This window comes from Canis lupus, chromosome 5 (assembly GCF_003254725.2).
Source record: "Canis lupus dingo isolate Sandy chromosome 5, ASM325472v2, whole genome shotgun sequence".
Classification (NCBI taxonomy): domain Eukaryota; kingdom Metazoa; phylum Chordata; class Mammalia; order Carnivora; family Canidae; genus Canis; species Canis lupus.
In genome coordinates this window covers 48,644,376-48,669,013 of record NC_064247.1, presented here as the reverse complement: position 1 = coordinate 48,669,013, position 24,638 = coordinate 48,644,376, and the positions used below count along the sequence as shown (strand labels likewise).

At 38.6% G+C, this 24,638-nt stretch overlaps 1 protein-coding gene across 16 annotated transcripts in view; it reads left to right on the top strand.

The window, feature by feature from the left end:
- The window catches only part of NFIA (nuclear factor I A), a 373,774-nt gene that overhangs the window by 304,145 nt on the left and 44,991 nt on the right, over window positions 1–24,638 (top strand). For 11 of the 16 annotated variants that reach the window (XM_035717012.2, XM_035717008.2, XM_035717007.2 and 8 more), the window contains 2 exons: window positions 9,867–10,045; window positions 12,330–12,495. In XM_035717012.2, the coding sequence (XP_035572905.1) occupies window positions 9,867–10,045; window positions 12,330–12,495 (345 nt within the window). The remainder of the gene's footprint in view (window positions 1–9,866; window positions 10,046–12,329; window positions 12,496–24,638) is intronic. The other 5 variants (XM_035717006.2, XM_049110359.1, XM_049110358.1 and 2 more) reach the window with 1 other exon arrangement.

The following is a 24,638-nucleotide window of genomic DNA, read 5'->3' as shown; positions in this document are numbered from 1 at the left end:
GTAACAATCCCAACGGAGAAAGAGAATAGCTTTTTTACAGATCTGGGAAAGGTTCTGCTCCTGGATGCTTATGACTCTGATTCTCCTGATTTGGGTCATTTGCTTGGGTCACTTTTGGCATAATTCTTATGTTTAAAGGTAAAGGGGTTTCTCATTGGTGTGGCCTGGGTGGCATGCATACCCACAGAGCCAGGAGGTAGGGTTAAGGCCACTCTTGACCACATAGCTTGGGGCTGAGGGAAGGGTAGGTAACCCTCAAAAACCTGAGAGCTCTGTTTCCAGAGGGAATGGCAAGACAGAGAAAGCTGAGCCCTTTTTACCTAGCTGAAGTGACTTATTCCTGCAGTTAGGATTTGCAGGACACAGGTTAAATGCAGGATCTAGAGAGTGGTGATTAACCCATGCTATGGGCCTCCAGGTCCATGAAAGCAGTCCAACTCTTGATATCATTATTGCCACATTGCATTATATGATCCTGATTATTTTTCATGTATCTTAATCTATTCTAAAAAAAAAACAATTCTAAGAATAACAAATAACCCACAGTCTAATGTACTGCCTAGCACATAGTTGATTCTCAACACATACCTTTTTTAAATGAGTGAGCCTTGCTAGGTACTAGAATTAATTCTAATCCTGAGAAAAATACTTTTTTTCCTGTGCTATTTTATCCAATTTCTGGATAAGAAAATGTGAGCTCAGAAATGTTGAGTGACTATTCCTAATAGGACAGGGAGTGATGATTTCAGATGCAGAATAGTCGAGCTCTACAACCCAAACACGACATATGATTTCCATTCACAGTAGAGGAAGTGAGGAGGCTGACACACAGAGCTAATGGAATACCCAACCTGGGATAAAATCTTGAACCCCTAACTTCAGACACTGGGCTGATTCTTCTCCTCCTTCCTCCCCTTGTGTCAAATCTACTACAGGAAGAATAAATCCTTCAATCCTATAGGGTATATTCAGGAAGATACTTGGAATTCAGGAGGACGCTTTGAAAGTAACCTCCGCTTTAGTAATCCTATCTCTCAGAAATAGGGGCTTAAACCACAATGTAAACCCGACAATTCGGTGGAGGAAATGCTGCAAATCAGCCCACGCTTTTATTTTTGTCATGGGTTTTGCTGTTGTTTATTTGCTTGTTTTTTGCCCTTTTTTTTTTTTCACATTGGCAAATACTTGCACAACCACCAGTAGTCCTCTAAGGGGCTGGAGCACCTCCATGGACTTTACTTCGGAAATTCTCTTTTGCAGGACTGCAATTTGTTAGAGGACTCCCTGCCTCGTTCCATTAACCTCTGTGATCACCCAATCTGTGGGGTTGTTTTTTTCTCAAGTGTTTTTCATGTTTCTTATTATTGATCTCTTATTTCATAGCATTGGTTGCAGATAACATAGACGCTCCAGTTCTCGTCATAGAATGGAATTCTTGTCAACTTTGCTTAAACAGTCCCTCTTCATATTTCCAATAATCATAGCTGTTATGTGGCATTTGAACATATTTCACACTAGCCATCATGGCAGCCTAGGCAAGTAGTGTGCAAATATAGCATATTCAGAGAGGAGGTCCCGTCAAGATCCCAAGGCTGGCACTCTATCTCACAGAGCTTGAACAAGTACACTCAGGGATTTTAAAACTCAAAAAAATTACAGCCTTTACAAAGCCAGGATGTCTTGGAGATTGTGTTCAAAAATACTCTATAACTTAGTACCTCAGAAACACTAGAAAAATAATTTCTTTTAAAGGGCACGTGCTGGGACACCTGGGTGGCTCAGTGGTTGAGCGTCTGTCTTTGGCTCAGATCATGATCCCAGGGTCCTGGGATCTAGTCCTGTATCAGGCTCCCTGAGGGGAGCCTGCTTCTCCCTCTGCCTATGTCTCTCCGTCTCTGTGTGTGTCTCTCATGAATAAATAAATAAAATCTTTTAAAAATATTTAAAAATAAGGGGGCACATGTTCCCTAGTTTAAGATATTTTAGATTTCAATGTTACTACTATGGATCAGTTGTACTGAGTATTTGTAACTGTAATCCCAGAGACAGACTTCCATTGGAATGCAAAGCTACGTAAGCATCAGCGATTGAGTACAAACTACATTTTGCAGAAGAGAGAACTAGAAGAGAAAGAAGTCACCCATATTAATAAAGCCAAGTAGTGGCAGAAACAAAACTATAAGTTCCTTCATCTAGTTAGTAAATTTTCAAAAAAAATAATTATTATAAAGTTTTCTTTAAAAGCACTCCTGGGATGCCTGGGTGGCTCAACCATTGAGCATCTGCCTTTGGCCCAGGGCATGATCCCAGGATGCTGGATCGAGTCCCACATCGGGCTCCTTGTGGGGAGCCTGCTTCTCCATCTGCCTGTGTCTCTGCCTCTCTCTTTGTGTCTCTCATGAATAAATGAATAAAATCTTAAAAAAAAAAAAAAAAAACTCCAGATCTTCTTTTAAAACTTTTTTTTTTTTTGTAGTATTTAACATGTATCAGATCTCTGATAAGCAACTCCCAAAAACTGACATGGTGGGCCTTTCAAAGGGTAATAGAAATTTGCATTGTATCTGGGTTTGCTGGGGCCTGGACTGGGGAGCGGGAGGGCACAGTGTGGGAGCAGGAGGAAGACATGTTCAGATCCTGATTAGGTTGGAAGTATGCCTGGGTAAGCAGGGGTCTACATGGTAAAGGGGGAGGTCAGTATGGACACTCAAGGACTGTAGATCTAAGTGAAAAGTAGAGCCTCGAGGGAGACAGCTCCCTAATTCTAAGTTTCTAGATTGTCAGAGTTTGAGATTTAAGCAAAGGTACAGGTTCAAAGTATATTTGGTTAAAAAGTCTTTATAGGTTATTGTATCTATGATAGCTATGAGCGTTAGATCAAAATTGTTGCTACTGTTGCTTTGTTTTGCATTTTGTTGTTAAGGGATTTTTTTTTCAAGACCCTCATGTCATGTCCATACTTGATAGTACCTACTGTCTCATCATTATGTATTTATTTATGTATTCATTTGTCCAAGAGACAGATTATTTATTCATTTGTCCAAGAGACAGATAAGCAGCAGGTCCCTCTTAACTCGTACTTACTATTCCTTTCCCCTTGTATATTCTGTAATCCAAATAAATCTTAGCAAATAGGAACAATTTTTAATTTATTCACCCCCCATCCTCATCCCCATCCTTACTTATGACAGTATTTCCAATAAAAGAAGCTATTTATTGATCACCTACCCTCATGGTCACGAACTACACCATGTGTTTTTGTCTTTGTCTCATTGGATCTTAACAACAAATCTATGAGGTGTTATTCACCCCACCATACAGAAGGCAAAACCGAGTCATAGAGAAGCTTAGAAACTTAAAGCATAGCTGATAAGTGAAAGATCTAGAATTAAATCTACACCTATTTGACTCTAAAGCCCACAGTCCTCATATTATACCTTTTTTGGATTCATATGTTTAACTTGAAATTATACACACACAAGTATGGGAAACCAGCACAGACCAAAGCAGGTTAAATAATGGTGAAGACAGACAATCAAAGAGCTATAATGGGGGAGTGGAGGAGGAGTGGGTGAAGGTAGTCAAGAGGTAGTCAAAAGGTAATCAAAGAAAAAAAAAGCGACAATGGAGTTAGTAGAAATATAGAAGGAAAGCAGATTGCTTTGAAAGCTTCAATACAGTGAGGCTTCAGCAGAAAGATGGACCAGCAGAAAGACAGGGTTTAGTAGGGAAGAGCTGGAAGGAGCAGTGATCATCAGGTGCTCAACTCATGAGCACAGCATGGCAGGTGTTTGGAAAGTGAACAGGAGTTATATGGGGCCAGCACACTATGGCCCACAAGTCAAATCCAGTCCTCTGCCTGTTTTTGAAAATAAAATTCTATTGGAACATGGCCACACTCATTTGTTTGTGTGATATCTATGGCTGCTTCTGCACCATAGCAGCAGAGTAGAATAATTGCAGGCAGAGACCGTGCAGCCTGCAAAGTCTAAACTCTCTGCTCTCTGGCCTTTACAGAAAACGTTTGCCAACCCCTGGTCTAGATTATAAGCCAGAGCCTCAGGGCAAGAAGGGTCCTTCAGTGGCTAATATTGATCTAAATAAAAATGTTAAAAGACCTTGCCCTCCTCCCCTCCCCCTTTCTGTCTGTTTTTCCAGGAGACCTTGGAATTTGATTTCCAACCCGAGGATCCCCTTTATTCAAATGGAATAGAAAATACCAACCGTCTTGGAAGTGCAGCATAGCATAAAGTTACTTTGGTAGCAGGAATATAAAAATATCAAGTGCTTGACCAGCTATCATGCAATGTCATTTGTTTCTCTCCTGTGACATCTGGGTCTTTCACATGCATCTGAGCAATGTTAAAGATAGGTACTCTAGGTTTTGAAAGCCTTGGGTTGCCTCAAGTCAGAGGTTTGTTATTCAGACAAGGCTGTACCTCCTAAAGGCTTAAAAACCATTGCCAAGTCCCCTTTCCTTGTGTCTCTATTAAAGTAAATCCCAGGGACACCTGGGTGGCTCAGCGGTTAAGCATCTGCCTTTAGCCTAGGGCATGAACCTGGAGACCCGGGATTGAGTCCCACATCAGGCTCCTTGCATGGAGCTCTGCCTGTGTCTCTGTGTCCCTGCCTGCCTCTCTCTCTCTCTCTCTCATGAATAAATAAATAAAATCTTAAAAAAAAAATCCCATACTTCCAAACTCCTGGGCTTTCATAAGTGGCCAGTCTGACTCATGCATGATTTATAAATTATAGCTATAGACCATTAAGATAGATTTCTCAGCTTTAGGTAAGCTACAGTGGCATCATATACTGTGGTTTTGAATTTCCGAAGAAACCAAGTACATAGTAGTTGACAACCCAAATAATTCGAATTCTATTTGCCTTTATGGAAGGCTTTTTTTTTTCTCCCACTTTCTTCTCCTTTTAGCGATCTACCTTATTAAAATCTTCACTTCTAAATATGAGTAGTCAGGAGTTCTTAATGCCACCCGTGGCTCTACGGCAATGGTTATTTTGGTCTAAAGTACCATCATATTGCTAAAGAGAGGAGTGGGGTTTTTCTGCTAACCGTACTAACACGGGAATGGTTTGGACTCTCACCTGTTGCCCCTGACTTTGTGTTGATTAATAGTAAGACTATGAAGTCTTATAAATGCCATGGCTTGGGAGTGATCATTCCTCCTGTGAGAGAAGAAGGCTGTGTGTTTTCCTGTGTTAAGAGCATGCTGCCCCTGAAAGGGGATTAGGTCGTATTGTTTGCGCTGCTCTCTTGACAGCTTTTCTTTGGAGCCTCCCAGACAAGAGACTCTAGGATTGCCAGAAAGGAAACGCTAAGGTGAAAAGAATCCAAGTCTCTATCCGATCTGTGAGAATCTGTGATGGTTTGTGAACGAGGAATAAAGCAATTAAGGCAATGTCAGGTTAAATACAAGAACCTATTTCAACCCATAAATTTTGGTTTGAGGAAAAATGTGGGAAGGTTCTTAGAATTCTTGGAGGTTGAGTTTGGGGAAAATTGCTAAAAATGGTGAGGAAGGATTACTTTCCTCTCTCTTTTCTTTCTCAAGCTTTATAAAAGAATGAAACGAGTTTCCAAACCTATCTAGCTATGCCTCCTTGATAGCATCCTTTTGAGCTAGAATATATGTTAGTAAGGCCTCTTCCCTATGGAGGACTCAGACTAAGAGTCCCTTGGATCAAATAAGACTCCCAACCTACACAGTAATACAGTCATTACCTTGACCTTCTCCTTCCCCAGTCCTCATTCTGCTTTAAAAGAGAAAGCATTTAAGTTTATACATTTAAGTTAAATATATATATAAATATATAAATAAAATATAAATATTTATAAAAATATAAATACATATTTATATTTAAAATATATATTACATACAATACATATTTACAATATATATTAACATATATACATATATGTGTGTGTGTGTGTGTGTGTATATATATAGTGTTGAATTTTTAGCTTTTTCTCTTTCAAACTAAAACCAAGAGAATCTTTTTAAAAGAAGCAGAGTCCAGGCAGGGACAGAGTAAAAACAAGTAAACCAACCTGTCTGACCTGCTTTCTTCTTTTTAAGTATCCAGTAATATGATCATTTTGTAATAAATAACTGAGCTCTACACCCTTTGGGAAATTCTGGCTCCCTGTTTCTTGAATTGTGGCTACTTTGTTCAGAATGTGTAGGCAGTGCGTTCTAGCCAAAGAAACCTGATCAAATTTCCTTCCTTCTTATTTGTATTGTTTGTGAAAAGCCCAGCAGTTGTTTTAAATAAGTCTGGCCCCTGGTTAAAATTTAAGCTGGTAGTGAGAACCATCCAGAGCAGAGTGTTTCTGACACTCTTTGCTGCTCCTGGCCTAGGGTACTAAGAGTATTAGACCCCAGAAGCAGCCAATTTTGTAGTGCCTTTTAATACACAAAATTGTATTAACATCAACATGGATACAGATGGATACACTGTAATAAACTGTAACCACTTGAGAAAAGCCTTTATTGACTCTCAAGTAAATAATGCACATTTTAAAGGATCTAGATATGCATTTACATAATGTGCTATAATTTTTTATTGTGTCAACTACACACACACACACACACACACACACACACACATATCCGTAAGAGATGTTTTTCTCTGTCAAAAGTTTGGACTGAGACCATTCTTTGTGCATTGCATTAGTACCATGCCAGATTCAGAATGGTGGAATTCCCAAATGGTAGTTTCTCTTCTGTGGGACCCCTGATCTGAAGATCTCAGTGTATATTTAATGAATTTTACTGATTGAGCGATGGACTGATTTAACCCCAACAACACTTTGTAAAATGATTTGAAACTACTCAGACAAAAGCTTGGGCACACCAAAAATGTCTAACTCAAGGTCAAAGAGAGAAGACAAGAAACAGGAAAGAAGAAAATGCAAATCTACATGTTGCTGAAGTCTGAGCTTTAGAGAACCAAAGAACATGGGTCTTACCCCGTGAAAGAGTAATACTAGTGCTCTACCTAAAGACATGGGTCTTACCCCGTGAAAGAGTAATACTAGTGCTCTACCTAAAGCATGTATTTAATGATATTTAACAGGACTGTGTAATGTCTGTAACACAACTGATTTCCTTCTGAAGAAATGAAAGCTCAGGACCTCAAATGATTTGTATGCCCACTTTCACTAATGGCTGCACCAGAAAGTCCAAAGCATAACAAAGTAAGGGTTGTGAAGGATGACCCTTTGAAATGCAGACTCAGCAACTGCCTGATTTGAAACTACAGGCGAAATGATTCCCTGGTGCTAATTAATTAAGAATTGGTCCTTATAAGTCAGTAGTTGCAGACTTAGTTTCATAGAGCACCACATGTTCTTAAGTTCGTGCTAAACTCGGTGCCACAAGGAAAAAGTGAATTGTTTTAGTAGAATATAATAAACTTGACAAAGGTCTGAATTCAGGTTGCTAATGATGTTCTTTCACCTATTAACAGTAACAAAGAGATGCTAGGATGGATGTTTGTTACCAACAATCAAAGGAGGGATTCCAAAATCTGTTGAGTTATTCCCTCTGTCCACTTCCTTTAACTTTTATCTGTCTGACATTTTACTCAAGTGAATATTTTCCCTTGGGCAGCATTCTCTGTGGGCCACCACGATGCATCCTCGAACGCCATTTATCACTTTCCACTGAGCACCTGAAGTACTGTCACTTTATCACTAAGGTCGGCTTCCTGGGGAATTTTGGCAGTGCAGTTCCCACCTTTGTGTTAGACATGCTGCCAAGGTTGACTGTATCATTTTGTTATGCTCAGTACATCCCCAGCCATATTTGGGAAATGTCCCCCCGCCCCCAATCCCTGACTGCAAACTATTTGGTCAACTGCAGGGTGCGGGGTCAAATTTTCTTGCTACCAGCAAAGATAGCCATGCCGTATTAGATGAACAAAACTCGTTTGGTTTCTTAAAGTCCCATGTGCAAAAGTAAGAGATGACCAGAGCCATTTAACAACTTAATCTTGTGGGTTTTTACTCAGAGACAATTATGGATCCCCAGATCCATAATTTATCATTTATTATATGAAGTCCTAAGTTTGACCAGTTCTGGCTTTTTGCCAGGTGGAAAAAAATGCAAGTGTTAAGTCTATTTGTATGGTTCTCGATTTCTGTACCACCCTTGTATTCATTCAATTGATCACTGTACATTTGACTAATACTTATTGAGTACCAGACAGTGTTCTGAGGATATGACAGTGAATAATTAAACAGATGGAAAAACTATTTTCTAAGATGTGAAAGATTGAAAGAAGAGCAAGTATAAAGGATGGAAGATGACAACAATTCTGGTTTCATTGGCTGTGTTCAAGATGCCCTCAATTGTATGATTGAAGATAAAATTTTGTCTGTGTTGGCCCACTATTGTATCTCACACCCACAGTAGAAGCCCATCAGTGTTTATTGGATAGATTACAGGTTGCATGAATGAGGTGGTCCCATCAGATCATCCATAAGACATGGAATAGACTATTGCTTCCATTCCACATCCCCATTTTCACTCTTTAAAAACTATAGATGCAGTTCTGAACCTCAAAATCCTAGCCATTTCAATTATTAGTCAGAAAGTACCCCAATACTAAAGATAGTCCAGTAGGGAACAAAGAACCCATGGCCAGTGATCAATGGGAATGTATCATTTTTACAGTCCTCAGCCATGCTTCTAGAGTAGTGGTAGAAAGCACAGCCTCTCTTGCTTAGTCACCTCTACAGTTTTATGAGTCACTCTTGGTATTAGAAATTTTACTGTCTAAAATTGGAGCATTCCTTTGTTTGATCTTTGCAGGGACTCCTTGAGTTTGAAGACTTAAACTGCAAAGTGTAAGGGAAAATAAATATTCTCACCTGCTTTTATTTGGGAGCTGCTTCTCTGGCCTTCATTGAGAAGTGAGAGCTGCTACCTTGGCATTACTTGGTTTGAGTATCTCCAACCGTTCCCATGCCTGCTCTTCTTCTCTAGCAGATTTTATCAATCACCCTTCCAATTCAAGGGCAGATGTTCTCGCAGAAACATTATCAAGCGTCTCACATAAGTTTTTTAATCTACTGTAATCTTCTTGTACAAATAAAATGTAGCAGGGCTCAAATAAAAAGGAGTAATAGTTGTCTGAGTTCTTTTATCAATTTTTATGGGCAGAGGGCCCACAGTTTAACAGGAGTCACTGCCTACTCAGCCTGTGGGTTCCCCTGCTCTAACATTTATGCATTTCTGAGTTTCAGTTTGAAATGGCCAAAAAAGAAAAAAAATGTCTATGTAAACTGTCCATGTAAAGTGAGGCATCCAAATGGCACAGGTTCATTAAGTGATCATTTACTACATACTTCAAAAAAATTTCATCCTGTATTAGTCCCTAGAAATTTCCTTGAAAGGGGTATAAGAGCTTTAACAATGAATTATTGTCTATGGGTTAGCTCAGCATGAAAGAGGATCCATATGTGCAAACTAGAATTTGTCATATGTAATGTCAGTTAAATCAGGTCTAATCTACCAAATACATTTTTTATTGCTTGCTTCATTAAAAAGGCTCTTAAGGTAATGAATAATCTTCAGCTTCACCAAGGATTATTAATGCCTTTATAACTCATGTCCACTGAAAATGGAAAGACAGCCTGAAACCCTACCCTAATCTAACCTCCATGTTTGTCTTAGAGCCTTAAGGAAGAAAATCTGTCAGAACTATCCAGTGTGAAATTCAGCGCCATAAGCAGTGCTGTGAGCTGGGTCAGGAAAGAAAGGAAAAAGGAGGTTGAAGCGGGCTTGATGCTGTGGCACAGCGGACCTTTCCCTTCATGACTCTCACGTTTTCTTTTCCTACAGCAAGCCCTCACGCAACACCGTCGACTCTTCATTTTCCAACATCGCCCATTATCCAGCAGCCTGGGCCTTACTTCTCTCACCCAGCCATCCGCTATCACCCTCAGGAGACGCTGAAAGAGTTTGTCCAACTTGTCTGCCCTGATGCTGGTCAGCAGGCTGGACAGGTGGGGTTCCTCAATGTAAGGAGACCTCTTTTTTTTTCCAATTTCTTTAGAAATATTAACCGAATGTAAAAATAACAAGGGGAGACCTTCTGACCATGTGACATTGTGCTCTAATGTTGCGCTGACGGACTCCAGGCAAATGTCATATTTATTCTAGATTGTGGGAAAGTTAACTTGCTCTAAGAGTGATTGGCCAGGGTTTAAAAAGTGTTTGTGTTAAGTTCGCAACTGTCAAGTTTATGGATATAAATCATCTCAAGGGTGAACCGTATAACCTTCTAAGGTCTGTGGGCTGATAATTCCACCTCAGGCACACTAACCCTTGGGCTCACGCGGTTAACAAAATAGAAAGACCAAATAATTTTAAATAATGATTTGGGGTGGTAGGGAGAAGTAGGGGGATGAGGGGGCACAGATGTTTCAGATCAACGGAGTTGATATTTTTTAAAAATACAGTCTTCTAACACTTTAGATCAAGTTGACCAGTACTTGAACTCAAGATGCTAGAAGTACAGTTTATTATGGTTTGTTATTTCTGCAAGTAGTTATCTTTCCCACTTATCTTTGTATAAAGCTAAACAGTATTCAACAGCTTCAAATGAATGTTTTCCTTTTTTTTTCTCTAATAAACCAAATAATTGCAACTTGAAACAGTATTCCAAATGTAAAAGTGATTTTTAAAAATCACAAATTTTATTTCAAAGTTGGACTAAGTGTTTACAGTTGGATAGCTGTATCCCACAGCCACTAATAATAATAATGAATAGTAAATAATGACCACCATAAAACCAAATGTGATTTTCCTTTTCTCCCAATAGCTACACATGAAGCCACAGATCAGCCGTCATTATCATTGCCTAATTTAGAATATTATATCACACCGCCCTGTCGCTGATTTTCTCAACCCTTGCAGAAATACCTGATTGTGCATATCTGAGACAGAACAGGCAGCTTTGACTAATGTCTGGTGATGTGTTAGCAGATACATTTCTGTCTAGACAACAAATCAATATGGGGCCTTTTTTCTTTTTGCTTGTGTATTCATTTGCTTGGCTTATTCTAAAGCATTCACTTATGGACTTTAGCCCACTCAGAAATAACACATGGGCAGGTTTGCTGGCAAGAAAGCACAGCATTCTGATTGTCAGACGAGATAGTCTTTGAGGAAACAATACTAAATATATAAGAGAATGTGGATGAGGGGCTGGCTGAGGCTGCCCCTACAGAATTATTAAGCTTACACTTATTAAACCTGGGACAACTGATTCTCCTTCACCTGAACTTTGATTCAGGACTGTAGCCTAAATACCAGCTGTGGTTACCGGTTGTGCAGTGTCACTGAAGTCTGGCATCGGAAAAGCCACCTGGGAGACCATGAGAAATCTGAAGTGATCACCAGCAGCAAGCATCTGACTTTTAAATTTCTAACTTCTTTAAAAATAGTCCTGACATTATCCTATATAACTGTCAAAATCCCGGTTTTGCATTTTGATCAAAATTTTGTAAGGCTTGAGGCAGGTCTCTTTGTGGGACTGTTTTGAAAAACTTGAAAATAAAATAGATTTTATTGCTTTCTTCAGAGGGGAACTTTCTTTTGTCAAAGAGCTGTTATTTGGTTGTTCTAACATCAGGCAGCCAAATAAATATGACTGTTATGGCATATGCTTATATAATTTAAATCAAAATTAGAAGTGATATTTTTCCCTAGCAGAATTTTGACAGCTCAATTCTAAAGTTTCTGTGCCTGATGTTATACAATATGTGAAAGAAATTTTTTATGTTCCCTTAACATATTTATTAAATGTTATATAATATCAACTTTGAGGAGTGAAAATAAAATATTATTTTTAATTTCAAATGCATATTTGGGGAACTTCATTATATCTGTATAAGTAGACAATATGGAATAATCCTACAACTTGTAAAACATATATTTAAAAAATTATAATCATGAGAATGATGATGAAGGTAGCAATTAATACAGAAGTGAAACATTCCAAGCAAAAGTTGGTGGGTCATTTTATGGAAGCGAGATGTGGAGAAGGTCAAAGTAATTCAAGAGATCATTTTAGGATACATTGAGTATGTGTGCCTAAGATGAAACTTCTGTGGAATGCCTTAAGAATGCCTCAACTTTTTTTTATCTATCTGCTTTTATGGAAGAATTCAAGCAACTAAAATACTTCGTAATTTTACCTAAGTGGTGACTAATACGTCTTTTGTTTTCAGAAGCTGCTAATAGTTGATATCTGTCTCTTCTTTTCCTTCTGCGTGTTCTGTTTTGCTCCCACGCTCACAGCCCAATGGGAGTAGCCAAGGCAAAGTGCACAACCCATTCCTTCCCACCCCGATGTTGCCACCGCCGCCGCCACCCCCGATGGCCAGGCCTGTACCTCTGCCGGTGCCAGACACAAAGCCTCCAACCACGTCAACAGAAGGAGGCGCAGCCTCCCCAACCTCACCAAGTAAGTATGGCTGCGATGAGGCGCCGGTCACTTATCAAGCTCTGTTTACTTGAATCCTCATTTAAGTTTGGTCCCTAACTACATAGGCTCTAGTGATAGGCACATGTCCCCAGAGATGCTTATAGCATGAATTTGCAGAGCCAAAACCAGATTGCAATGTACACCACTCTTGGGTATGATCAGCTACACCAGATGCAGAAATGACTGAGTGTTTGGGTGGAGAAAATGGCATAACTACATGCCCCAGACTGAAATCAAGATATGACTATTAAATTTTCATATTATTTGAATGGCTTTGAATGCTCTCCTCATGATCATCAAACATCATCTACTTGCATGAATTCTGATTAGCAAAAAGCTCCTTTTACTTCTGGAGAGCCCTCTATAACTTACAGTCCAAGAGAAATGCACTTGATGAGCTATAAAGGCTGTGCACCTCATGCATCAAACAGGGAAAACAAAGTTAAGTCAAAGTAACAGTTCAAAGGTGTGTACCTTGAACACTCACCAAGAGTAAGAGCCTAGCAGCAGATCAGAGCTGGTAACCATGGTAGTTGCATGGCCAGGTGTGGCAGGGGAAGGAGGTAGAACGTGTAATTGAATGAACTCTTGGCTCTTCTCTGAATAGTAAGGGAACGTGTGATCAGACAATATGGGATTTCCAAACTTTTTTAGATGATAGGGATTATTACTTGCTGAATTAGAGGAATCGTTACCAATATTTGAGAGATGACGAGGGGATAGAAATAGTCTGAATACACAGATTTGACTTTTGTTAGTACCTGGAACAATGTCAAAAAGAGTGATGGCTGGAGGCATAGCTCTGAGGTGATGGTTGGATAGGAGGACTTAACCTTGATAGAAAGGTGTGATGGGCACCTCCCGAAAGCTTTACTGAGGGGTCAAAGTGTAGGAAAGGATAGTAGTTATGACAGCAGTCCTAAAGAAAGCAGGTTTCCGAAGAGTTCTACAAAGGTGAGACTGAAGGCAAGGAATCTACTGAGGAATAGATAAGAGTAGACTAGGGAAAAAATGTTAAGATTAAGAATTTGACCAGCAATCACAGAAGTTGAATGGAGGAGAGCGTGAGGAGGGATATTTTGCAGACATGAGCTTTGGGGTCGGACAGTCATTTCAGTGACTATAATGAAGGATGATTCTAGGCCTGTTAGGTTCCTTACTTTCAGGTTAGGGAACATAATTGTATTGGGTGCAGGAGGGAAAGGGCCAAAGAGGAAAAATAAGCCTCTGTTGATACTGTGTTTGTTGGACTGGGGACACTAAATTAATTCTGGGGACACTAAATACAAAAGGTCTGAAGTTCCTTGTGGGCATGTCTTTGAGAATGAACTTTGGGTTATCTAGTATTTATTCATTTTGGTAACACACGTGGAAGTAAGTGGCATTGTACTTGGATTCTGGTACTACAACAAAAAGATTGAGGGGCAATTTTGTGGGGACCTACTTCTCTTGATAAGAGATGGGTCAACACTTTTCAACAAAGGAGAAAACCCCAAGTGTCCAGTGACACAGCAAACAAACGAGGCTTGGTCTTCGAATTTGGAAGCTCAGCTTGGAAAAGAAGCTTTTGAGAAGCAGAGGCTCATAGGAGTGTCCTGCTTATTGTGTATTAATGTAATTTCTTCAAACCAGTTAGAGAAATCACCATCCCCAAACTCTATTTAAACCTGTTCACTGGGGATATTGACCTACAGATCGGTAGCCACATAATTATTGCACCCTGTACATGCCTCCAGGTACAATTTTCTGCTCATCTTCTCCCTATCTGTTCAGGAAAATGACACAGTTCTTTAAAAGCCGTGTGGTAATACTCTACCTATTCCATTTAAACACATCCTCCCCTCCACCATCAGCATCTCCTGCATTCATAGTGCATTTTCCAGTAATGGGGATGGGGCCCCTCTGAGGCACTGGGGAAGAATAGGTATACCTTGTGCAGTTATGGAAAACTAAAAGATAAGGACCCAAATCCCCCCACCTTTCCCATTACTAGCTGTGTTTATCTTCAAGTCAGTTTCCTCATGTATAGAATGTGGGTGGTGATACCTGCCTGTCAGGGTTGTGTCAAATCAGCCAGAATAAGTACCACCACCAAATAAATTGGGATATTTTATTACCTGCCAAAACTCTGATCTAGCAGAGTCCCCAGGCTTGGGTAATGACAAAATAGTTCTGTGGGACATGTAAAGCTATTCAGCCCCTGAATCAGGTTGATGTCTTTGGGTCCATACTTCTGGATTCCATACCATGGATAAAATCAGATGCCTTGTATGAAAAGGTATCTGTCATTCCATCGTGGCCAGACTCAAGCATTCCTCCAACATGATGGGAAGAAATGTGGAGGGGGTCCCGGCAGATCCAATGCATGTGGTTGCATGTCCATTAGGACAGGGTTTGAAGATTTGGGGAAAGCGGTGATATTGGGGGAGAGAGGGCCAAAAGTTTGATACAGGTAATTTGATATTTACTTTTTTTTAAAAAAAAGATTTTACTTTATTTAAGAGAAGAGAGCATGCAAGCTAACACAAGCAGTGGAGAGGGGCAGAGGGAGAAGCAGATTCCCTGCTGAGCGGGGAACTGGGCTCAGGACTCCTTCCCAGGACCCTGGGATCGTGACCTGAGCCGAAGGCAGAAGCTTAACCAAGTGAGCCACCCAGATGTCCCAGCCGCTCCATATGATTTTAAGAATTTGGGCAAAACAAAATGTTCTACTGGTGGCATAGAAAGGCTTTTATCATTATAAAGTCTATCCCTTGTTTCTAGGCTTTTTGGGGTTTGCTGAATTCTCAAAAATGTGCTGTTTCAGAGCAGTATCTCACCTTATCATCCTCTCTTTTATTGAAAAGACAGTGACAGACTGGGGGACCTATAATTTATAGCATAGGAGGAATATTTCAATTTAAAAATCTCAAAACCCACTGGTCCATACTGGAAAGAAATTTAACAACTCCAGCTCCACTCCCCCCACACACACACACACACAAATTCCTCTTCCATGCCCTGATTTCTGAACCAATTGCTAAATGAAATACAAGCAAAAATCAGATTTGAAGACCAGATTATCACTTTACTATCAGAGAGTTGAGTTTATGACTATAGGCAAATATGCTGCCTAATGCTGAACTCCTGAATTACACAGACAAATCTCCAGTCAACGGGCAGTGCTGAACTACCACAGGCCTTCCCAGGTGAGGTCTGCCCTCCTATTTAGAGCCGATAGCATGGAGGCCCAGATGGCTGCATGTTGCCTGCCAGCACCTGTCTTCCTAAGAGAAAAGAGCACGACAGGTCACCTCTGGTTTCTACTTCCAAACTCTACAGTCTAGAGAATAGAAAGTGAGCATGGGGTCGGGGTGGGGGACCAAGGGGATATGGAAGGGAACCAATATCAGAGTGAAATCGCCTGCCCCTCTCTTACCATTCATCTTGATGACTACCTTTTTCCATTTGCTTATTCAGCCTTCATATAGTGAGCATGGACTGTTAGCTACTTGGGATATAGATATGATTAATCCCTGCTCTACAGAAATGTGGGATCCGTGGAAAGAGACAGCTGGTAAATGGGTAGTTCACAAGAGACAACACTAGGACAAAGGCATGAGTTCTATAAGAGCATTTGGGAGGGAGTTTGGTCCAGGCACAGGGTCTCAGCTAAAGATCATTTTGAAAAGGGTGACTTCTATGCTATTTTAGTAGGGATAATATTCAGGTGTTTTAAATCTGAGAAAGAAGAAACCACCCTGGTAGGGGGGAAGGGATGTCTAAAATTAGATTACCACTGAATAAAAATTTAGGGCAAAAAATATAGTTTCATAAGCTATGTGCTTTCCTAGAAATTAAAACCACAGGGTGGTTGGATCCTGTTTATCTTTGCCAGTTTATTAGAGCTCAGCTTTAGCAAGAAGAAACATCATGATGGGGTATTAAGTACAGATGTTCAACATCCCAATAGTATGTCCAAAATTGAGGCTTTTTTCAAAAACACTAATTGCATAACCTAGGACAGCCATTCCTATTTGGGGTTTGAGATGACTTGTAATAAAATGAGATTTATAAAATAAAAGTAGGAAATCATGCCAAGGTCTCCTATATTACCAACTTTTCTGGGCCAGAAATTCCCTTATCTGCTATTGGGAGTATCACTGACTGCTCTACCCACTCTCTTAGGCAGACTGTCAGGACAAACTGGGGTGACAGATGCGCTATGCTGTAGACAGTTAAGAGTCCAAGGCATAATTTTTAATATCATCTTATAATGAAATACAAATGGATGCCAGCCTAAAGCAGAGTATGTATTTTTAACCTAATCAGTTGCCTCTGGCACCAAATACTCAACTTTGCAACTGTGGCCAGAAAAACATGGGTAAGGCAGATTTGGGGAAAAATGTGCCTCTGAAATAAATACATTTTAATGGGAAAAATCCTTACTAGTGCCCTAAAACAACAACAACAGGGGAGTAGGAGTGAAGTTAAAAGTTCTCTCTCTCAAGGAGAACTTTTATATTGTTGATTTATTTGGAAAAAGATTGATAAACTACTATGCCAGTTCTCCTTAGGAAACCATGATAACTAGAGATGACCTATAAGGGTGATTCATAACGAGTGTTCTCTGTTCTGCTGACTACCTACCTACCGCTGTAGGTTTAGATACCTGCTGAGAGAATATCACTTGTTCATTCAATAAATAGTAATTGACCATCAGCTAGCTACATGCCAAGTCATGTTCTAGTTACTAGGATTCAGCAGGAAATGAAAGAGATTTTACAGATTCCCTGATCTTGTGGAGCTCACATTGTAGAGAGAGAAGAAAGTCAGTCCACAAAATAGTATAAAAGGTGGATGACATAAGCTGGTTATATGTAAGCGTAATGTAGGGGTCGGGAGTGGTGGAGGTGGGGGTATGACTGTACATAGGGTGGCCAGAGAAGGCCTGTCCGTGAAGAGAAAATTTGAATAAAGACCTAACATAAGTGAGAAGGTAAGCCATGAGACTGTAGGGGAAGAGCTTTCCAAGCAGAAGGAACAGCCCGTACACCTGGCCAGGGTAGTGAGAAGTAGGCTAAAGTAGGAGGAGGTGAGGTCAGAGGTATAGGTGGATGCAGGCCGGGAGCTGGGAGTTGGGAGTAGGCTCTCATAGACCATTGTAAGGACTTGGGCCTTTACTCTGAGTGACAGGGGGAGCAGAGAAGTGATAACTTCCTAGTTTTTAGCAGAAACACTTAGAAGGCTTTGTTGAAAATAGATTGCCAGGGGCAAGAATTAAAGCAGGGAGACCAGTTAAGAGGCTGTTTTTTTTTTTTTTTTAATCAATAAATATAATGAGTGTCTTCTACATGCCAGCTACTATTTTAGACACAAGGGAGGCAAAAGTACACAAAACAATCCCCTTCCCTGTGGACAAACAATAATCAAAGTAAAAGTAAATTAGTAAGTTAAGGACCAGAAAGTCCAGTAGCAAAGACTAAAACAAGGAGAGGGGTGGCACACTGGTATAGGAATCCAGGCACCAACATGGGGCAGTGTGGGTGGTGAGAATTCTTTGAAGGGTAGAGCTGACAGGATTTGCTGATGCATTAGATATGGGTTAAGAAAAAGAGAGAGAGAGAGAGAAATCAACAATGACTCCTAGGTCTTTGAACTAGGCAACTGGAAGGATGGAGTTACCATGAACTGAGATAGAAAAACTGCAGGAAGAGCCATTCTGGGTGAGGGGCGGGGACCAGAGTCTGGTTTGACCAAATTATGTTTGACATGCCCATTAGGTATTTTACCAATGATACTAATTATAATAGCATCCTACCTATGAAAGCTCTTTGCAGTTTACTGAGTTTCTCCACGTGCATCATGCATTAATTGGGTAGGGACTCCTTTTCAAACATGTAATACACTGAGTGGATATTCCTCAGAGTCCTAAGGACAACAGCTGAAGTATAGGAGAAATACCTCATTACATTTGGGTCTGTTTTGTGGTATGATGATTCAAAACGCACTATTCTTTTTCTTAATTATATTGTAACACCCAATTCTTATATAATAGGCTAGTACCAAGATCATACTATAAAGATGGACTTTTCCAGAAAAGAAATTGCAGATTGGCATCATAGCCTAGAATTATAACGGAGAGAAAAAACACTTTTGGATTATGATGGAAGATAAAACATGCATATTTTCTTTTTTTAATTAATTAGGAACACAAAAACTCAATTTGGGAATGCATAAAAGACTCATAAACATTTTTCTCCATGCCTTCTTAGCTATGAACTTTTGATTTTTTTCAAACTAGAATTCTATTAAAGTAGAAGCATGCAATAACAAGTTTCCTTTATTATTTATTTTTATATCTCCAATGAATCTTATATGCATTCATTCTATGAATGAATATGAACCTGTTAACCAAGAATATAACAATAATCTATGACCGGAATAGAAATTTTGTAGTATAATAATTAACGTATGTGCAGTGCTTTTCTGTTGGCAGAACTATTTACACAAATACATCATCTCGTTCTGTCTTCCTAAGAGTCCTGTGTGGTCAGGATTTTATAGACAAGGAAGCTGAGATTAGAAAGGACAGATGACCTTCCCAAGATTATACTTCTGTAGTAGCCTGGTAGGGACTCAAATGCAGGCTTTCCCATGTTATTTCTACTATCTCATTCCTACCTCATACAAATTACAGAGCAATATGACATGATCTCTGGTTCTGAGGAGCCACAACCACCTGCTTATTGGAAATTAATAACAGCACAACAAAGAACTGGGCCAGTTCTACTCATGGGCCAGGCACTTTAAAATTATTTGTATATCTATTGTTTTAATTTTCCTAGTAATCCTATGAGGTTAAATATTCTTGCCACCCTAATAAGATAACTTGCTCAAGGTTTCTCACCCAGGGGTAGCAGCATCATGATTCACACCCAGCCACCTTGAACCTACAATTCATACAATTGGCCATAGCGTCCTCCGGGTATCTTCACATTAGCCCAAAGCTTCATGTTTTTGCTGTGAAAACCCTATGGGAAAAATATAAAGGAAGATGTTAGTTGGTCAGCTATACTTCAGTATGAATTGGTTTCTGTTGCTCAGAGTAACCTTGTCAGTGAAAGGAAGAGAACATAAGATTTGGAGGGACATAAAACAAAAACAGCAAAAAAGGCAAAAAATAGGAATTGTTGAGAAAGCCAGATTTCCTTTATTCTCCAAGACTCCCAAGAACTGTTGAATGCTTTGAAGAATTATTTCCTAAGTTATCATCCAAATAATGATACCTGTCCTTTTCACCAACACTTTTCCTTAAAATGTGTAACACATTTTTGTAATCAATAATTGGATTTAGAGCAAGCCAGGGAATGATATGTTACATTTTCACAATTTTTAGATGATGTAAGGACTGTGTTTCCTCTTTCAGAGAAGAACTAGTGGATAATCACAAGAGAGAATGGGAAAAGAAGTTAGTGGCTTCCTTTCACAAAACACTTTTCATTACTAATGCCTGAACTATTGCATTATTCCTTTTCTTTACACTTTTAAAATTACATTCAATAAAGTCCATTCTTTGCTGTACACTTCTTAGAGTTTTTATAACATCATAGATTTTTTTTAAAAAAGATTTTATTTATTCATGAGAGACAGAGAGGCAGAGACACAGGCAGAGGCAGAAGCAGGCTCCATGCAGGGAGCCCGATGTGGGACTCAATCCCGGGTCTCCAGGATTATGCCCTGGGCCCAAGGCAGGCACCAAACCGCTGAGCCACCCAGATGCCCCAAGATTTTTAAAAAATGTTTATTTAAATTCAATTTAGTTAACATACAGCATAGTATTAGTTTCAGGGGTAGAATTTAGTGATTCACCACTTACATGGAACGTTACATCAAGTACCCTCATATTAATGCCCATCTCCCGGTTACTCAATCCCCCCACCAACCTCCCCTCCAGCAACCATAAGTTTTTTCCCTGTAGTTATGAGACTCATATGGTTGTTTGCCTCCTTTGCAACCAATTCCACAGGTAAGATGGAGAACAATTTCAAAGAACTCTCTTCTCATTCTTACTCTTAAGTTAGTGTCTGTCCGATGTCACTTAGTGCCAGGAAACTCATTTTATGTTGATCTATTCCCACATTGCTATCATATTTTCTTGTTTTGTTATTCCACATTGGTTTCAATTTCTCTACCAGCTCTGCTGCTATCTCCATTATTTTCCAATGTTTGATATTCTTCTGAATTGGAAAGAGACCTACATACCTGCAATATTTTAATATGTGACAGTAGTGGCATTTTGTATTAGAGGAGGGGGAGGGATTATTCAGTGAAGTCTGTTGGGACAACTGAGCAACTGTCCTGAAAAAAAAAAAAAAGAAGATTCCTTAAACCAAAATAAATTCGGAAAAATAAATAAATAAATAAATTCGACCTGGAGGGAAAAAGAAAAAATAACAACAACAATCATACAAAGGTTAAGCTTTAAATACCACATGAAAATATAGGACAATTTTTTAAATAATAATGGAGTGAAGAAGGCCTTTCTAAATAACACACATATACAAACACAGAATCCATGAAAGGAAAGACCAACAAATTCTACTCTAAGAATATAAAAAAATTTATGTATGGAAAAAAACTCACCATAAACAAAATCAAAAAGACAAAAATGAAAGTGGGAAAAATATTTGCTACACATGTAACAGAGGGTTAAATTATCTAATATATAAAGACCAACAGTCCAATAAAAAGACCAAAAAAGGGTATAAACATAGAGAAATAGAGAACAGTTGAAAGGTGTCTCATTCATGTAACATAAAAACAATACAAATTAAGACTTGGGTGCTATTTTTACCTGTCAGAGCAGCAAAGATCAAAAAGTATGTTGCACAGGCTTGGAAAGTGTATGGAAAGACAGGCAATCTTCTGCATTGAGGACTGTAAATTGGTTCAACCTCTTCAGAAGACAGTTTTATTTTTCATGTATATAAAAATACATATATCTTTATCTAAATTTTAAATGTAAGTGATAGAGTTGGACATGAAAACACATATATCAAGTATTCATTGCATCACTGATAATAATAAAAGATTAGTAATAACCTAACGCTTTAAAAATAAACAGCCAAATCTATATGAGTTATGTTAAATCAGCAAACAAGAATACTAAGAAATGTGTATAGAATACACACTTACAGTGAGGGGATGTATATACACATTCACTTGTGTATTGAAAGACAGAAACTGGTTTTTCATAGGATAGCTCTTTGGTACCTTATCCACTGAGAATGAAAGGTATTACTGAGTCTTAAACCCCCCTTTTATAGCAAATGCAATTATTTCTCTATTTTCAAAAATATTTGTCTAATGATTTAAAAATTCTTCTTTATACCTTAATCACTCTAGTGACCAAAACTTACTCATGGTGGGGATATAAAACCCTTGGAAATTTTTATACATCTGGCTTTTAGCTATACTAACCTGAACTTTGGATATGATAACAGAAAATGTGTGTTCTTTCTGGTAAAGAATAATATTCTTTTTCCCTCACAGATAGCATGGAGCTTAGTGTAAGGTTAGCATTTTCATTCTGCACAGCCAATATTTGGTCACAATTTCTGCTTTAGGAACCTATTTAAATACAAATGTACATATACAATCTTTTTTTTAAAGATTTTATTTATTTATTCATGAGAGACAGAGAGAGAGAGAGAGAGAGAGAGAGGCAGAGATACAGGCAGAGGGAGAAGCAGGGCTCCATGCAGGGAGCCCATTGCAAGACTCAATCCAAGGACTCCAGGATCACGCCCTGGGCTGCAGGTGGCACTAAACCGCTGAGCCACCCGGGCTGCCCCATATACAATCTTAAATCATAATTTTTCATAAATGCCCTTTGGAGAGTATTATTGCTCTCTGTACAATCCAATTTTGTCATGTTTAAATTTGCAAAGGAAAAAGAAAATTGTTGAAAATCAGGTATTTTCATATACATTACCTTAATTCATTTGGTTATGATTATAAATCTGCAAGATTGGAATTGTTAGCACTCTTTTAAAAAAGAAAACACTGGGGATCCCTGGGTGGCGCAGAGGTTTAGCGCCTGCCTTTGGCTCAGGGCGCGATCCTGGAGACCTGGGATCAAATCCCATGTCGGGCTCCTGGTGCATGGAGCCTGCTTCTCCCTCTGCCTATGTCTCTGCCTCTCTCTCTCTCTCTCTCTCTCTCTCTCTGTGATTATCATAAATAAATAAAAGTTTAAAAAAAAAAAAGAAAGAAAACACTGAAACTGAGTCAGGCTTCAAAGCCCTGGGTTTTTACTCTACTGGGACATATCCCATGTTTAGAGATATAATATTGTATGTATACCTGTCCTCTGAAAATCCTAAGACACTCCATAAAGAACTTTTACATATTCCAAGAATAACATATATTTGCATACATTGAATTGGATAAAAAGTAGGGGAACAAGAGCAAAGTAAGAGATGGTCATTGTAAAGGAGTGACAAAAGAGAATGGGCAATGGATGATTCAGTTCTTATAGGTTTTCATAACCCATTCAAGTCTTGTGTTTGCCTCAGTTTGTTACTTTTTCAGATGACAGAACTAACAAGTGAGTTTTAAGATTTTCTTCACCAAAGTAATATATTGCAATGTAAGAAACTTGGAAAATGTGAAGGATAAAAAAAATGAAATTAAATTCTCCTATAGTCAATTACTATGAACATGTTGGTCCATTTTTTTCCCTTAATGCGTGTTGATGTGTGTATTTGTGTGTATACATACACATATAAGATGATTATGACCATGGTAAATATAATATTTTGTATGCTATTTTCTTAATTAGTATTTTACACCTTTTCTTATTTCATAAAAAATAGGAAATGTGATATTAAAACTATTTGTATCTATTCTTCTACTATGGCACATTAACTTTTGCCCCAATCTATGAAATACATTCCAGCAATTATTCGAAAAAACATTTTGTCCCCAACTTAATAATTTTATCAGGATAGATTCCTAGAATTGGAATTACTAGTATCAACAGTGTGAATATTCATAATGAGATACTTTACCAAATTGTGCCAATTTACACATTACTTATGAGTTTGACCACAACATTAACCCTTGAGAGGTTTGAGTTTTATTTTTTTAAGAGTTTGAAAGCAGCTGTCTTAGAGTATAATACCCTTATCAGATATTGGAATCAACAGTCCCTGATTGGATGATTTTGGCATTTTTCTTCAATTGTTTTAATATAATATATAGTGGAATTTTGGGGATTTCCCATCTTGTTGGCTAAGCCTCTCTTAGGGATTACTTTCTGGACTGCTCCTGTAGAGAGTGTTACCCATTAGACATGTACAGAGGGATGAAGCCTTAAAGGCCTATGCATATTGGAGTAAATTATATTTATTATACTGGACTCTTTATATATAGAAGCTCAGAAAGGTTAATTGGTTTCCCAAGACCACATTTCAAGTAAGAGTTCTGAATGGATTCAATCCAGGATTTCCTGGTTCTGAAATTCATTCTGAAATTTCATTCTGAAATTCTACTGGTCACCTTGCATGGCTGTAAAAATGAAAGTATTACTTGGGGTTTTCAGGTTCTGTCCATGTTTATTTAAGATTAAAAATTACTGGAAGTTATTTAAAAATCATTTATAATCCCATTCTTCAGAGGTAATCATTTTATGTGCCTATTTTCCAATCATTTTCTATGTATATTTTAAACATAATTGATCATGATATGTGTGTGCATTTGTCTATGTGTGTGTGTATATATATATATATACACAGTTTTTAAACTGATTTTATTCATTTTATTACATACTATCAACATGTCATGATGTCATGATTATTTTTAAATGTGTTTAAAGACTGCAAAACATTTCAACATATAAATGAAGCATTAGCTTATAAGGTGGCTCTGGTTTGTTCCTCTTTATAAATAATTCTGTAATGAACATCTTAGAGCATAAATCTTTATCTGTACCTTTAAGTATTTGTTGAGGATAAATTCCCAGAAGTAGGCTTCCAGAGTTACACTGCCTTTTGAGAGGCCACAGAAGCCTTTCAAAAGGGAGCAATCCGATATATTGATTTAAGTTTCTTTTTTTAGTAAACCCCAGCTGAATCCAG